Source organism: Myodes glareolus, chromosome 6, assembly GCF_982192425.1.
Source record: "Myodes glareolus chromosome 6, mMyoGla1.1, whole genome shotgun sequence".
Taxonomy (NCBI): domain Eukaryota; kingdom Metazoa; phylum Chordata; class Mammalia; order Rodentia; family Cricetidae; genus Myodes; species Myodes glareolus.
The window spans coordinates 41,180,428-41,196,974 of record NC_142031.1 but is presented as its reverse complement, the minus strand read 5'-3'; the positions used below and the strand labels follow the sequence as shown (position 1 = coordinate 41,196,974).

At 34.5% G+C, this 16,547-nt stretch overlaps 2 protein-coding genes across 2 annotated transcripts; both read left to right on the top strand.

Annotated features, from left to right (window-relative positions):
• Window positions 1-4,490: 4,490 nt before the first annotated feature.
• On the top strand, window positions 4,491-5,426 carry LOC125406948 (olfactory receptor 8K3-like). The gene has a single exon (XM_048444145.3). The coding sequence runs from the start codon at window positions 4,491-4,493 to the stop codon at window positions 5,424-5,426; it is 936 nt and encodes a 311-aa protein (XP_048300102.3).
• A 4,750-nt stretch (window positions 5,427-10,176) lies between these two features.
• On the top strand, window positions 10,177-13,576 carry LOC148121724 (olfactory receptor 8K5-like). Its single transcript, XM_087907548.1, has 2 exons — window positions 10,177-11,084; window positions 13,513-13,576. Exons 1-2 carry the CDS (start codon window positions 10,177-10,179, stop codon window positions 13,574-13,576), a joined length of 972 nt encoding a protein of 323 aa, XP_087763674.1.
• The last annotated feature ends 2,971 nt before the right edge of the window (window positions 13,577-16,547 follow it).

Below are 16,547 nucleotides of genomic sequence, written 5' to 3'. Positions count from 1 at the left end.
AAATTAGGCCTTCTGTAAGTGGAAGACCACAGTAAAGCTTGAACTATCTGTGAGGCACCTAGCAGTTCTATCCTGGTTCATGAACTAGCTTATTGGAGCCCATTTTCATGGTGGAATGCCATACTCAATCTTAATGCAGGAGGGTGAAGGCTTGGTCTACCCCAATTTAATGTGCCAGACTTTGTTGATTTCCCATGGGAACCCTTACCTGTTGGAAGGAATAGATGGAGGGTAAACTGGGGGGGAAAGACAAAGAAAGAGTGGGTGAAGGGAAGAAGAACTGTGGTTGGAGTATATAATGAAAGTTGAAAAAATAGAAAAAAAGGAGGCACCATAAATATAAATATATTGATTTCTTCAATTAAATGGAATAATATAGTTAAAAAGTAATAAGTAGGATTAGAATGTTTTCTTCTAAATAAGATGCTCTCTTTGACTCTATAAAATTGCAAAGAAGAAATGTAATAAAATGTCCAAGTATTAAGTATAGTTCAATGTATAGTCTTGTGTATCGAGTATCAGTGGAGGACATTATCACTTAACGCCTTCCTTTTCAACTGTAAAAGAGGCAGTGTGTTTCCATTCATTCATTGGATGAATTACAAGAGCCAGAACTATAACCTTATTTGTAATAAAAAAAAACACAGTTTAAGAATTTGGATATAATTCCCAAAAAGTAATAGTTTAACTTGTAACGTTTAATTTTATATTAACTTAACAGATCTAAAGAATGTCCCAATAGTCAATAACTGTTATTTCTTTGTTCGTGTTCTGGATTTCTAGAAGATATTAGTGCTTGAATAGGTTGATTGATGAGGGCTTGTAAAAATCAAATAGGCTTAGAGAAATCTTTTGTGGCCTCAACCATGTACATAGAGCTACAGGCAACTAAGGGATTCTGAGACAGTCAAAGACTGAAGAGACAGTCTTCACAGCATAAACCTCCCAGACTGATTTTCCAATAACAAATGGCCAGTCCTTCAATCGCATGTGTACAAGAAACATCATTTGGTTTGAGTATATTGTAATTCTGTAGTTACACACACACACACACACACACACACAGTGTTGGGAAACTAACTCCAAATTCCCAACAGGCCCAATGACCTGGGACAGATGTGTGAAGTCAGCTCAGTGAGGAAACTCTGCACACCTGTTTCAGAGAAGTGGCCCAGGATAGCCTGAATGGTTTCTATTTATATAGTTACAACAGTTTTCATGAATAGTTTTACAACAAAATTTAATTTCCTTAAGTTTCTAGTAATAATTATAATAATTTCCAGTTTGTTCGTTTATTTCATTTTCCTTCCATCCCCCAATTTTCCCACTGGTAGTTTAGTTAGAAAACTTTCTTTGTTGCTTGCAACTCTGCTTATGATTTTCACATTAAAAGTATGAGTCAAGTAGGTAATGGTTACCAGTGGGCAACTTACCTAAAACAGGTGGTCAGAGTTTCCTTATTGTACTGACTTCACACACCATTTGCAGCTTATAACGTCAAGCAAAGTGAAAGAAATTTTCACCTCTAATAGTTAATCTTTACCTCTGGTGGAGTCAATTTTCACAATCAGCTCATCAGCCAAGGCTGAATCAATCCACTCTTCATTTTATATTACTCTAAATTCTATGGGGAATATGTCAGGTTTTTTTCAATTATCCTGTAAATTATATAATGTAAAAGCTTCTCGTAATAGTTGGCAATGTTTATTCCTTGTCCTCATATCCCCTTCCTCTTAGCTTCCTACAGTATTGACACTGCTATTAGAAATGAGAGCATTGTGGGTTTCTATGATTCTGCTTCATTCCCTGTTCCTAGACTGTTTCCATTAACTCTTGATACCGTCTACTATTAGTATTTCTCCTAGACTCTTGAGATTAAAACCATTCTCTCCAAAGCAGTTGTGCAGATGCGTAATGTCACGAACTACTGTGACTCTTTCAGGATAGTCAAAAGACATGAGAAAGGCAGTCTTCTGTTCTTGAGAAGGCTGAATTTATGTTCACATCTGAAACATGAAAATCTTTAGGGGCTGAATCATATTCACTGTATACTTTCACCAACGTGCTCTCTGGCTCACCCAGAGGAGGATTATTAGGGGAAAGTTTTCCTAACTCAGCAGCAACCTCATATATGACCATAAGAAAGTGAAACTATAGGCAGCCAGCAATATGATATGTGTAAGGAAAGCAAGGAGAGCAGGTAGCATATATGCTCCTGTGGTCATTACCAGAATTATAGAGTAAACTATCCATCAGCCTTGCCAAAATAGGTTAAAATCTCCCCATCTTTGCCACAAGGAGAACTTGTTCATGCTATTCTCAGGCCTTGTCCTCAAAAGAAGTTACATGGCTCCTGGCACACACACACACACGCAAATACACATCCACATATGCACACCCACACATGATTACTGTGGAACCTCTTGACTTGCCATGAAACTGTGATCATCAAGGTTGTCAAGCCGTCAGTCTAAGACTGGACACACTTGTACTTTACAATCATCCTGAGAAATTTCTTAGACTCCATATGACGCACATATAAAAACGTGGACATAGAGACAGAGACTCAGAGAGGTAGAGAGACACATAAGGAGAGAGTTACTTTGAATCCTATTTGCTGAAGAACTTTCAACGATTCACCTGTAATTAATGTTCCTAATTGACAATTATTGAGCAAAACGAGCATTGTCAAACTCTCAATACTTTAGGGACAAGAAACTAATTGCTTGGTATTTCCTTAGAAAATTTCATCAAGTCTCCAAAGATTAAAATAAATAAACTCATATTGTTCCAAGTAGTGTTAGGATAACATGCCAGAGCCAGATAGAAGCTTCATAGATGTCATTGCAGGTAATAAGAAGAATGTTTCTGTGAGGTCTAATGCTAGATCCATTCATGATTCTTTCAATGGTGCATGCAATGCTTTCTATCACTCTGTAATACTTGCGTATAAATAGCTCCCTGTGTTTTGTTACATTTATAATTTAAAGTTATAGTGTGAATCAGCAAAGATACATGTCCATAATAATCTTAAAAATCATAATATTCCTTTCAATTATTAAGTTTTACCTAAGCACTTTGTCTCTAACAGCAAAGAACCAGACCAAATGAATTACAGCTTAAAAGATACCTTGTTAGTATTTTCAATGGCATAATTATACAGCTGCATAGATTCAAGCTTTCTTCTGAATGTAAATATTTCGACATTGGATTTCCTCAGATTTTATTTTTGATCTTTTGATAAATAATCCAGAATTTTATTGTGTAAGTGGATGTACAGATGCAATTCTTGCACATTTTTTAAAAATCAAAATGGGCATTTTATGCTCCATCATAAAAAGCATGATTAGGCAAACACATGTATGAGGTAGTCAGACATGTTTCAGTGATACAATGTCAAGAATGAGCGTCCATCCTCTGTAGAACCTGACTAGCTCCAGAATAAACTTTAAAACAATAATAAGTGAAAATGATAATAGAATAAGGATAATTATTTTTCTTTGAATAGAACTCAGAAAGAATATCTTTCATTATTTGATAAACAGGTAATTTTATTGACAAACACAATCTGCCTTATTGTACTTAATTAGTGTAGAAAAAGATGAATAACAAGAATGAATTTATGCCTTATGATATTTACTGTACCTGTCTGATAATTTAATATGATTTAAATTTCTGTATTCTCATACACAAAAGAAATATGACTTGAGACTGGTAAGAGATAAGGAGGTCTCAATATCAAAAGCATATTTTAATCAGTGTATTTGCAAGTTGATTAATGAGCTGTATGTTTACAATAATAAAAGGTGTATGCTTTGACTTTTCTCACAGTTAACTTAGAGACTTTTCTATACCATTATTATATAAAATTATTATTTCTGTGTATTGCTTATTTGTCTCTTAAGGTGATGTTGATACTCACAATATCTTTAAAATGAACTCTAGTTTGTAGGTAGCATATACCTTCTTCCTCTGGCAAGGACTGTTGTTTATATATCTATAAGTATAATGAGCTTCAGGAACCAGCATTTTGTCACAATAACCCTTTATTAGAACTATAACTTAAGGGATAGCACTGAAAATACTGATGTATAAACATTCTACACATTATGTATGTGTGTACACAGAAGTGCCATATGGGTGCTGTGAGGAAAACCTGGACCAGTTACCCCTAATTGCTGACCTATCACTCAGCCACTGCTCTGCTTCCATATTCAGCCAGACACCATTCAACATTTATCCAGTGTATCCAGGATACAAGACATTCTGGGATAAAGGCTTCACAATGTTTTGCTTTACATAATAATTTCTACGTGATTATAATTTTTATTAGTAAAAATACTTTCCTTTGCAAATAGCATAATTGTGAAGTGCGCAGGTATCTAATTTACATTTGTTTTGCATGTTACAAATTCTCCCAGGAGATAATGCAGGAAAGTTATTGGATGAACTGATGTATCAATCCAGAACAGAGTTTGCTACAATCCAAGATGGAAAAACAAAACCTCACAGTGGTGACGGAGTTCATCCTGATGGGCATCACTGACCGTCCTGAGCTGCAGGCCCCATTGTTTGGACTCTTCCTCATCATCTACTTGATCTCACTGATGGGCAACATGGGCATGATCATCCTGACCATGGTGGACTCACGGTTGCAAACCCCCATGTACTTTTTTCTCAGACACCTCTCTATCACAGATCTTGGTTATTCCTCAGCTATTGGACCAAAAATGCTAGTGAATTTTGTTGTGGATCAAAATACAATCAGTAATCATCTTTGTGCAACACAGCTAACTTTCTTTCTTGTGTTCATCATTTGTGAACTTTTTGTTCTGTCTGCAATGTCCTATGACCGCTATGTGGCCATCTGTAAGCCTCTTCTTTACACTGTCATCATGTCACAAAGGGTGTGCTGGGTACTGGTGGCCGTTCCTTATCTCTACAGTGTCATTATTTCTCTTCTAATCACTATAAAAATTTTTGCTTTACCTTTTTGTGGCTACAGAATCATTAGTCATTTCTGCGACAGTCTCCCTCTAATTTCACTGCTCTGCTCAAATACACATGAAATTGAAATTATAATTCTTATTTCAGCAGGGTTTAATTTGGTTTCCTCTCTAGTGGTCCTCCTCTTCTCTTACCTACTCATTCTTATAGCCATTTTTAGGATGAATTCAGCTGAAGGAAGACAGAAAGCGTTGTCTACCTGTGGGTCTCACTTGACAGTGGTTGTTGTTTTCTATGGGACTTTGATATTTATGTATGTGCAGCCCAAGTCAAGTCACTCTTTTGATACTGATAAGGTAGCATCTATCTTTTATACTATGGTGATTCCCATGTTGAATCCTCTGATCTATAGTCTAAGAAACAAAGATGTAAAATGTGCCCTACAAAAGTTCTGGAAAGTGTGTAATAACTCTTCTTAATGCTATACATAAATGAATCTTGCAAACTGTATTATTGGTATTTTCTTTTCTATGTGTGTCTCTAGTTTAATAGCAAGCAAAGAAAATCACCCAACCTATATTATCTATTGTTTTGAATGTTTTCAACCACTGTTAATTGTTCTAAATAAATTACTATGGAAAATGGCATTTTAATTGAAATTTGTCAAATTTTTTAAGATGCTTCATAAGTTTGATAAAGAAATGACTAAGTATAAGTAATAGTTTAATTTTCATTAGTGACCAAATAAATAACTAAATAATAGAACTAAAATGGAAATTAGATGCTGCTTGTATACATCTTATTTTTATTTTATTTTATTATGTTATGGTTGGGGTGGCCCTGGCTGCCTGTAACTCTCTCCAAACACCAGACTTGTCTTGAACTCACTGAAATCCATATGCCTCTTTCTCACCAAAACTGCAGTTAAAGATGTTCAGCACCTGACTCCCATTACCATTTTTGAAAGTAATAAAGAATCATTGGTTTCCTCTAAGATCTGTGATCTCACTAACCAAAGCTAATTAGCTGTGATTACAGTCATTATTTCTGGCTGAGTTGGCCTTGAGCTCAAATGGAGAGCTATTAATTATTGTCAAGATATAAGTGCCACTATTTCACTTTACGAAAAAAATCCTATGTCTGGGCTGAAGTAGCACATGCCTTTAATTCCTGCTCTCAGGAGGCAAAGGCAGGAAGATCTCTCTGAGTTCGAGGCCAGCCTGGTCTACAAGAACTAGTTCCAGGGCAGGCTCCAAAGCTACAGAGAAACCCTGTCTCAAAAACAAAACAGAAGAAAAAACACAAAAAAATACTATGTCTGTATGGAAGTAGTCTTAAAGGAGGCGGGAATAGAATAAATTTTATGGAAGGACTCAGAGTGGAAGACTGGAATGGGAGAACCAGGTGGGAAGGGAAGGGGAATGTGGGGAGAGCTTAATGAAATCTTCAAGTAACTGGGGAGACATAGTCCCAACTGGCCAACGCTTGTCACCAAATGAAGCTTCCAGTACCAGAACTGGGTTACATCCAATTGAGTTGCTGGCCAAAGGGGCCCCACAGAAAACTAAAAATGACCTATGTTGTTGCAAAGACAGTAGGTTGCACTTCACAAACTGACAGCAAATCCCATTGCTGAAGACAACACCCACACAACTTATTGAACATAGAGAGGTCAAGCTGGTGCTTACATAGAACCTTCACCCCTCTATTCTAGAACTTTTGTCATGGGAAGGTACTCTGCAGGCTATCAGTGAGAAACATATCTAACTCAGCCACAAGCCCTTTGATCTACAATGCTGTCCTGCCTGAAAGATATGCTAAGCCACAGCAGCACAAACCTTGTGGGAATAACTAACCGATAAGAAATTTGACTTAAGACCCACTCCAGGAAATGAAGCCCATACTCAATGCTGTTTGGGTGTCCAAGAACCTGAGACTAGAGAGCCCAGAGACCTAAAAGTTAAAACCAAACTAATATTACAAAGAAAAGTCATGATAAAGTGACTCCTAATGATGTTCTGTTCTGCTATAATCCTAGATCAGTTCCACCTGCAGCAGAAGGAATAAATATGGATATCCCCACATATACAGTACAGAGAGAGAGACAGGAGAAAGAGAGAGAGAGAGAGAGAGAGAGAGAGAGAGAGAGAGAGAGAGAGAGAGAGAGCGCTTGGAATTCTTAGCTCTAAATGGGATTATTCTTTTATAAAATACCTCCTTCAGAGCTGAGGGAACCTTGCAGAAGAGGAAAAAGAATAGCATAAGAGTCAGGGAAGATAGAGGTCATCAGAAGAACATGGCCGTCTAAATTAACTAAGCACAGCTCATATCAACGCACAGAGACTGAAGCAGTAAGCACAGGGCCTGAGGAGATCTACAGACCCTTTGTGTAGATGTTATGGCTTTTAGTGTTGTGTTTTTAATGGAACTCCTGAGTGTGTCAACAAGTGAGTTCGCGATTCTTGTGCGTTCTCTTGAGCTCTTTTCCCTCTATTGGTTTGCCTTGTCCAACTTCATTGTAATGTTTTTAACTTATGTTTTATATTGTTGTATTTTGTTGTTTCCTCTTAGAGGCATGTTATTTTATGAGAGACAGAAAGGAAGTGTAACTTTATAAGGTGGGGAGGAATTGGGATAAGTCATGGAAAGGGAAACTGTGATGAGTATATATTGTATAAGAAGAGAATCTTATTTTTCAACAAAATAGAAAAAGTAAAATATTGCAGTAATTTGTTCAATAGTATCCTAAAGCAAAATTTAAAAAGGAGTAATTTTAACATTAAGCACACTATTGAAAAAATAGGTATATATTTTATTTTCACTACTAATATAAAATATTATTACTACATATATAAAGTTGATCAGTACCTGAATCTAGGAAAATATTTGGAAATTAAAGGATGAAATAAGTTTGCAATAAATGGATCTGAAATAGGACATGAAGGAGATTTTCTTTGATGTTTAAAATATTTTGTATATTGATTAAGGTTTTTCACAGTAAGATCAAATAGGATAGAGTTTTTTTAACAAATCAATTTGTATGTTTTATGTTCCATTATATGTAAATGTACCTCAATTCTTAAGCACATGAAAGTCTTATCAGAGTTAATATTGATATCATGACACTGTCTATTATCCTAAAGGACCCATGTCTTTATTCAGGATGCCCAATAGTTGGGTACTCATTGAAACAGTTAATGCAGTGCAATGGTTTACAAAGATTTCTCATATGCAAAGATAGACATGGGTCTCAAACTCAACACAAAAGCCGCACTTTAAATATTTTAGCTGTTATAATGTGGATTTCAGAAGGACATAGCTGGATGCTCGGGAATTGTAATATCTAACTCACAAATGTAGGTTGAAGGATAAGGCTAATGTCTCTCATATGTTTTCCTGAGTAATAGTCTAAATGAAAGTCATCTTATGTGGCAGCAATAATGCATGCATAATTATATCATGCTTTTGAAATTGTTCCACTTCTACAGAGTTAAAGCACATTTCAAATTATTTCCCATGATAACTTTAATAATTAGCTGTCCTTAAATAAATGGATACAGTATATTTAAGTTATTCTAGTCCCTGTGGAATTCACACAGAATGTTCACATTGTTTGTCTCCTCCACAGTCCCCTTGGAGAGTACACAGTGTGTTACAGACAATTAGAAAGACACAACAAATTCTTAGGACTCTAAAATGATTCAGATCTGATCATTTGAACAAATTTATGATATTTCTCCAGGGAATATCAGAGAGAACAAACAAGAGCATAAATTTTGCGACTGAAAAAGAAAGTACAACAGATTTAGAATATGAGAAATTTCCCTTTGTCAAAGGTAAGCAATTTATTGTTTGGTATAGACTGTAGCAGACAGGTATGTTCATAACATGCCTGGTCTCTGGCTATTGACATTCTTTGATTCCTTGAACTACATGACAAAACACTGCATTAACTTGTGTTTCCTGTAGTTGCTTTGTAGCCTTATGACATTAAATTTTATCATTTGAGCAGGTATTCCAGATGTACTATATTTATGAGGAACACTGTGAGATATACCAATAATTCATCACTGGTCTCACACGTAAGTTTATTTTCAGAAGCAAAATAGAATGGCACATTATATTAGGTTTACACATAAAGAAAGATTAAATTTTGGTGTGAATCCTATATAATGATAAAGAACAAAATGCTAATTTTAGATTTAATAAAGTGACTTTATTTAAGAATAGCTATAAATCCACACCCTAAATAATAAAACAAGAAACTTATACAGGATAAAAGTTTCCTACTGAAATGAGTACATTTCCAAATGGATCCTTTAACATGTACAAAATGTTAAGCAAATATGTCTTTTTTTCTAAATGGCATCATAAAATAATTATGCAAAAACGTACAAAGAAAAATTTTGAATACTAATACTTTACAGGAATGAAACCAAGCATTGTATCTGAAAGCTTAAAGTAAGTGACCATTCTGTTGAAATAAGCAAATATCAAATCATAAGTGCAAGTTGAAACACAAGCAACCAATATATACATTGTAGTGAAGCACACACACACCATATTTATTAATAAGATATATTACTTATACAGTATCAAGCACAATTCCATATATTGTGCTTATAGACTAGAAGTTATTATTGAATGATAAGTGTTCTCGCAATTCATCATTATGAAATTCCAGAAAATAGTGCAGTTTCATTCACCAGTTCACCCTGAATATCATGAGAAGTTGTCATAGAATATTAAAATGATTACACACTTATTTGGGAATAGTTATAAAGATATAAAATTATGTATTTATGGTATAATATGTCTCCCCAAACTTGGAAAAATTTAAGTAACTATAATAGTCAAAATTTAGCTTTATCCTTTTAATTTCCCTATCTTCAAAGATAAACAAAATTCCATATACAAATCAGACAAAATGCAGATTCATTTAAAGACCCAAGCACTTTATATAAAGTAACATTTGCATATTAGTATCCATGTTTTACATATATATATATATATGACTGAAATATAATGATATGGAAATTTTATACAGCAGCATATATCTTCTGAAAAAACTCATTTGCAAAGTAGAATGGTATATAAATTTATTTAAAAGATCATGTGCAAATTTTGTTTGTGAACAAGTATTTAAAAAATAGCCACTCATCCTACCATTATAATTCAATAAAAGTTAAAAACAATGCTTGCTTCTTCCCAAGGATATAATTGGATGAAATGGAGCAAAAGAATACAACCTCTCTACCTGAGTTCATCCTGATGGGAATCACAAAAAGCTCTGAGCTTCAACTACCCTTGTTTGGAGTCTTCTTCATCATTTATGCTATAACCGTGGTGGGAAACCTGGGCATGATAATTCTGACAAAGCTGGACTCTCACCTACACACACCTATGTACTTTTTCATCAGACACCTGGCTTTCATTGATCTTGGGAATTCCACGGTCATCTGCCCCAAGATGCTGGTGGATTTCCTTGTGGATCACAAAGCTATTTCTTTCTATGCATGTGCCATACAGTTGTCATTCTTCCTTACGTTTATCATCAGTGAATTCTTTATTTTGTCTGCCATGGCATATGACCGCTATGTGGCCATCTGCAACCCTCTGATGTATAACGTGATCATGTCTCAGAGACTTTGCCATGTGCTTGTGGGCATACCATACCTCTACAGCATCTTCCAGGCTCTACTGTTCACTAGTAAGATTTTCACACTCCACTTCTGTGGCTCTAACGTCATCAACCATTTCTATTGTGATGATGTTTTCTTGCTACCTATGCTGTGCTCAAATTCTCAAGAAATACAATTGTTGATCATTTTATTTTCAGCATTAAACTTGATCTCCTCTCTTCTGGTAGTCCTTGGATCTTACATTCTGATTCTGATAGCCATATGTCGAATGCATTCTGCAGAAGGCAGGAAAAAGGCTTTTTCTACCTGTGGTTCCCATCTGACAGTGGTTGTGGTATTCTACGGGACTCTGTTCTTTATGTACTTGCAGCCTCAATCTACCCACTCCTTAGAAAATGATAAAATAGCTTCTGTGTTTTATACTTTAGTGATCCCCATGATTAACCCCTTGATCTACAGTTTAAGGAACAAGGAGGTAAAAAGTGCCTTCTACAGGGTAGTCAAGATTCAATTTAAGATTAATATTTAATATTCAGTACTATGTATCATAATAAATTATAAAAACACAAGTTCTATTTTTACAGTATTCTTTTGTTTAATCATTACACCAAGATAACTTAGATATTTCTTACATCCTTAATATGTTATATCATCACACATTTTCATTTATTTCTTTTTCTATCCATTATTTTTAGAAGGATTTTAACATTTTTGAGATTTCCCATTCTCTCTTAAAAAGCCATGCATGTAATTCTCCTGACTCTCCTTCAAATTCATTGCCTCTTTTAAACTAATTGCTATTGCATACATATAATTATGCATATATACACACAAATATTCATAACATGGCCCATTCAGTTCATGCCATTTTGCTTCCATCGTTGTGCAAAAAATCTTTTTGTGAAATTTTAGTATTCTGTTATATATAAAATTTAAGCTGTATCTTAGCTCTTTAGAATGTTCACTATACAATACACTCTGCACCATGCTTTGCATTTTCTTCTCTGTCTGCCTCCAATTCTAGTAACCTTTGTGTTATTATTTTGAACTGAATTTCCATATGCATCCTGTAGTATTTCTGTTCTGTATCTTATTTTCATTTGCAGATTTTCTATAGTATAATTATTACAAGTTGAAGTTTCTACTTTCTATTTGAAAGTTGAATAATAATTCATTATGCAAGTGTATAGATGTGCATTGCTGAAGTTAATATAGAAGGAGCTATCTTTATTAGATTATTATTTTTGAGACTGACATCATTTTCATGGACGTGTACTCAAAAGAGGAGTGTTCACTTATGGTGTGTTTTTTAAATATAATATTTAATATTCTCTCTTCTGTATATCCACAGTGGTTGTACCACCCGGCACATCTTCTATGAGTCTAAATGAGTCTCCTCATTTCAATGAGAATATCTTTATATCCCACTAAGAGGGCTACACTTATGGTTACTAAGCCTTGTGATCTCATTTAAAATGTTGTTAAATCTTTTGTGTTCATGTTTTAATGATATTTTCTTTTTAAACCTTTATGGTTAGAAAATTTATTTTATTTTAGAGATTATAATTTTCTCACAACATTTCATTATTCTCTTTCTTCCCTCACACTCTCCCATATAAATCTTTACAGTTTCCTTAAAATCCATTGCCATTTTTCTTCATAGATTGCTATTACATGCATATATATGTGTATACCTGTATATCCCTAAATATAAGCTGTTTAATCTGTATAATTCTACCTATATGTATATTTTAATATAATCATATAATATTTTGAGTTCAAATGTACCCCAACTCAATCCGTCCTAACTGTTTTCATACCCAGCCACTTTCTTTCAGAGAGAAATGTATGTTTTTCTAAACCCACTGAATCATCTGAGAGCTGCTAGTATGTGCATGTCAGTAGGACCATTAGCTTTCTATAAACACCAAAAATATTAGCAGGCAGGTGTACTTTCTTGCAGAATATTTGTTGGTATTAGGGTGATTCTGGTTCCATAAAATACGTTTATAAGAATTCTCGTTGCTGTTTTACTTGAAATACATTTAGTGTTATTGTCATTAATATATTTTAATTAGCACACAAAGAACAAGTTTCATTCAGGCATGTTTATACACAATTCCCTTTGATTTATCTTCTTTCCTTGTTCCTCCTCTATCTTCCCACCTCCCCTACCCCTAGTGGTGTAATTGTTTTGTTAAGGTCTTGTAGACACTATTACTTTCCTTAGCTCCTTTCCATAAACCACTCTCTTTTCTTCTCAGGTCCTGCTTTCTAATTACTAGGCCTACTCACACTTATATAAACACACACATAAAATCAATGGCTATAATTTTATATAAGATAGAAAAAGCAATATTCATATAACTTAGTCGAGAAATTTCAATAATATAATAGCTAGTCTAGTAATTTCCCTCAAACTTTAATAATTTCATTTTCCTTTTTGGATGAATGAGATTTGGTTGTGTAAGTTTGCCGTTATTTATTCAACTTATTAGCTTCTTGGCAGGTGATATTTATTAATATTGTCAATTGTGCTGCCCTGAACTTACATGTGAAAGTGTCTCAGTGACAAGCTATGAAGTCCTGAATGATTTTTAAAGGTTTGTAATGGATCACTCTATGAAATTTTGGTAGCATTCAAGTGTATAACAATTTGATTTTTGTCTTTTCTCTGTCAGGTTGTTTGTAATTGCTTTTTGTACAACATTTTGACTTTGTATTTTGTTCTACTGATTTCAATGCTATTTTATTCTGATTATGCATAAATTCAGTTACTATAGCTATGTTTTATGTTATCCTTATAGGTAACATATTCCTGTGAATTTGCCTATAACTTTTTTGTCGTCTTTTTTTATTTTATTGATTTTTATTGAGCTCTACATTTTTCTCTGCTCCTCCTCCTTCCTTCCCCCTCCTCTTCAACCCTCTCCCATGGACTCCATGTTCCCAATTTCAGATCTTGGCATTTTCAACTTCCCATGTAGATTAGATCTATGTATACTCTCTTAGTGTCCTATTGTTGTCTAAGTTCTCTGGGATTGTGATTTGTAGGCTGGTTTTTTTTTTGCTTTATGATTAAAAACCTCTGATGAGTGAGTACGTGTGATAATTGTCTTTCTGTGTCTAGGATACCTCATTCAAAATGATGTTTTCTAGCTCCATCCATTTTCCTGCAAAATTCAAGATGTTGTTATTTTTTTCAGCTGTGTAGTACTCCATTGTGTTAATGTATCACATTTTCCTTATCCATTCCTCAGTCAAGGGGCATTTAGGTTGTTTCCAAATTTTGGCTCTGACAAACAATGCTGTTATGAACATAGCTGAGCACAAGTCCTTGTGGCATGATTGAACATCCTTTGGATGTATACCCAAAAGTGATATTACCGAGTCTTGAGAAAGGTTGTTTCCTAATATTCTGAGAAATCACCATATGCTATCAAAAGAGTCCATAGCAACTTGCACTCCCACCAGCAAAGGAAGTGTGTTCTCTTTACCCCACCACCTGTTCAGCATAAGTTTTCATCAATAATTTTGATCTTGGTCGTTCTTACAGGTGTAAGTGAAATCTCAGAGTTGTTTTAATTTCCATTTCTCTGATGACTAGGGATATTGAGCATTTCCTTAAGTGTTTTTCTGTTTTAGATTTCTCTGTTGAGAGTAGTAGGAAAGCCTTCTGTCTATGTGTTACTTTCATTAGTCAAATAAAGAAATTGCCTTGGCCTTTTGATAGGACAGCAGCTTAGATAGGTGGAGTAGACAGAACAGAGTGCTGGGAGAAAGAAAGCAGAGTCAGGCAGACGCCATGGCTCTTCTCTCCCAGAAATCAAATAACCTGAGCTCGTATGAGTTCACAGAGATTGTAACAACATCATGGACCCTGTTTATACTGTCATAGGTCCTGTGGATATATCTAACAGTTACATAGCTTGGTCTTCTTATGGGACTCCTAACAATGGGATCAGAGACTGTCTCTGTGTCTTTTGCTGACTTTTGGGACTGTATTCTCTATACTGGGTTTCCTTGCCCAGCTTCAATTCAAGGGGAGGTCTTACTACAACTTGATGTATTATGATTTCTGATGCACACATGAGGCCTGCTTCTTTCTGAACAGAAAAGGAGGATGCGTTGATGGGAGTATAAAGGTGAGGGGGGAGCAACAGACATGGAGAAGAGGGAGGGGAAACTGTGGTCAGGATGTAAACTAAAAAATTAGACAATTTTTAAAACCAAATAATATTTTAATTTTTTACAATTATAAAATTTACTCTGTCTATATATCCCTATTACTTCTGTACTTAAGAATAGTGTGTATTCTAAATTTTTGGAATAAAAGGTTCGTATATATATATATATATATATATATATATATATATATATATATATTCTAAAGCTTTTTAAATAGCTGAGAAACAGCTTACTAAATTCGAAGCAGAAAAGTAATCATAAATACCATAATAAGGATATAAAAAATAAAATGTACAGAATTCTTAAAGTTTCAAGGAATATATATATATATAGATTCACAATATATATACATATATTCACAATACATATATATATGTATATATATATATACACAAAGAAACCAATAAAGTTATTGGCATTCTACTGAAAAAAAAACACTAATAAGTAAGAACATGAAATAATGAAGGAATACCTTACCTAGAAATTATCACTCATAAATCAAGGAAATCCATTAAAATAACACAAAATTAGTAAGTTCTTTGACAAAAATAATATCGCCATGTAATTGAGATGGTTTATTGTCTTAAGATCCTTGCCAATAAAACCAGAAGCTCTGCATTTCAATGCTGTGGTCCCTGGTAGGTCAACAAACTAAAATGTAAGTCTACACACCCCAGACTATATAGGCAGCAGGGGCAATAGGGCTTAGAAACTGAAAACACAAAGTGGGTGAGGAAGGAAGTGGAGGGATCTAGTAGGAGCAGACAGAGGATCTGAACTTTATGAAAACATATTGTATGAAGCTCTCAAACAATTACTGTGAATACAAACCAGGGCAATAATGCCTTTCACAAAACTCAAGTAATAGGAAATATCTTGACAAACTTTAATAAAGCAAGTGAAACACTTGTATGATAAAAACTACACATCTTTAAAGAAATAAAAGAAGATATCAAAAGATAGAGAACAGCAAGCATGCTGTTCAATGTGGACAAACAGGACACAAAGAAAAGCAATTGCTGAACTTTGCCAAGACAGGGTAGGACAGTCCTTCAAATTTCCCTGCTTCTGAAAAGGGTCTGTTAGATATTCTAGTCATATAAGCAAAAGTTGGATGTCCCAACATTGCAGAGAAATTCTGGGTGACTGTCTAGGAAGCCCACTGTTTCTGTAATTTCCTGCATTTTTTGAAAGTTACTTGCTCTCTCACGCTGTCCCCAGAGCAATGAAAGAGAGATTTTGATAGAAAGAGCTACTGTGGGATTGTGGAAAACATGGTTTTAGGGAAATTTCCAAGAATTCACAAGGATGACTCCAGTTAAGGTTCCCAGCAATAGTGGAGAGGGAGAGGGAGCCTGAACTGGCCTTCTCTTATAATCAGTTTGGTCCCCAACTATGATCATAGAGCCTTCATCCAGCATCTGATGGAACCAAGCACCAGGACAAGCTCTGAATTTAATGTTATTAGTGGTTTAAAAAGTAGAAAGTAACAGATAATGCAATGTATTTTAATTTACAAAATCCAGTGTAATATTATTCAAAAATCTGTAGTATGATGTGTGCTTTTAAATAATTAGATTTTATGTAATTATATAAGCAACTAATTCATAACACACTGACATATATATTACACCACCAAAATATTTAATAGTTCTGAATGTATGTTTATATTCATAAATGAAAGCAATTGTTAAAGATAAATAAGGATTAAAAGGATGCCTAAATATACTTATTATAAAGAGTTTTCATTCCACATATATCTCTCATTAG

Bases quoted from the DNA above. Each gene is read 5' to 3' on its own strand.
- LOC148121724 (XM_087907548.1), top strand. From the start codon at position 10,177: ATGGAGCAAAAGAATACAACCTCTCTACCTGAGTTCATCCTGATGGGA. The intron at 11,085-13,512 runs GGTAGTCAAGAT...CCCCTCCTCTTC, and splicing joins GTAAAAAGTGCCTTCTACAG to AACCCTCTCCCATGGACTCC.
- LOC125406948 (XM_048444145.3), top strand. From the start codon at position 4,491: ATGGAAAAACAAAACCTCACAGTGGTGACGGAGTTCATCCTGATGGGC.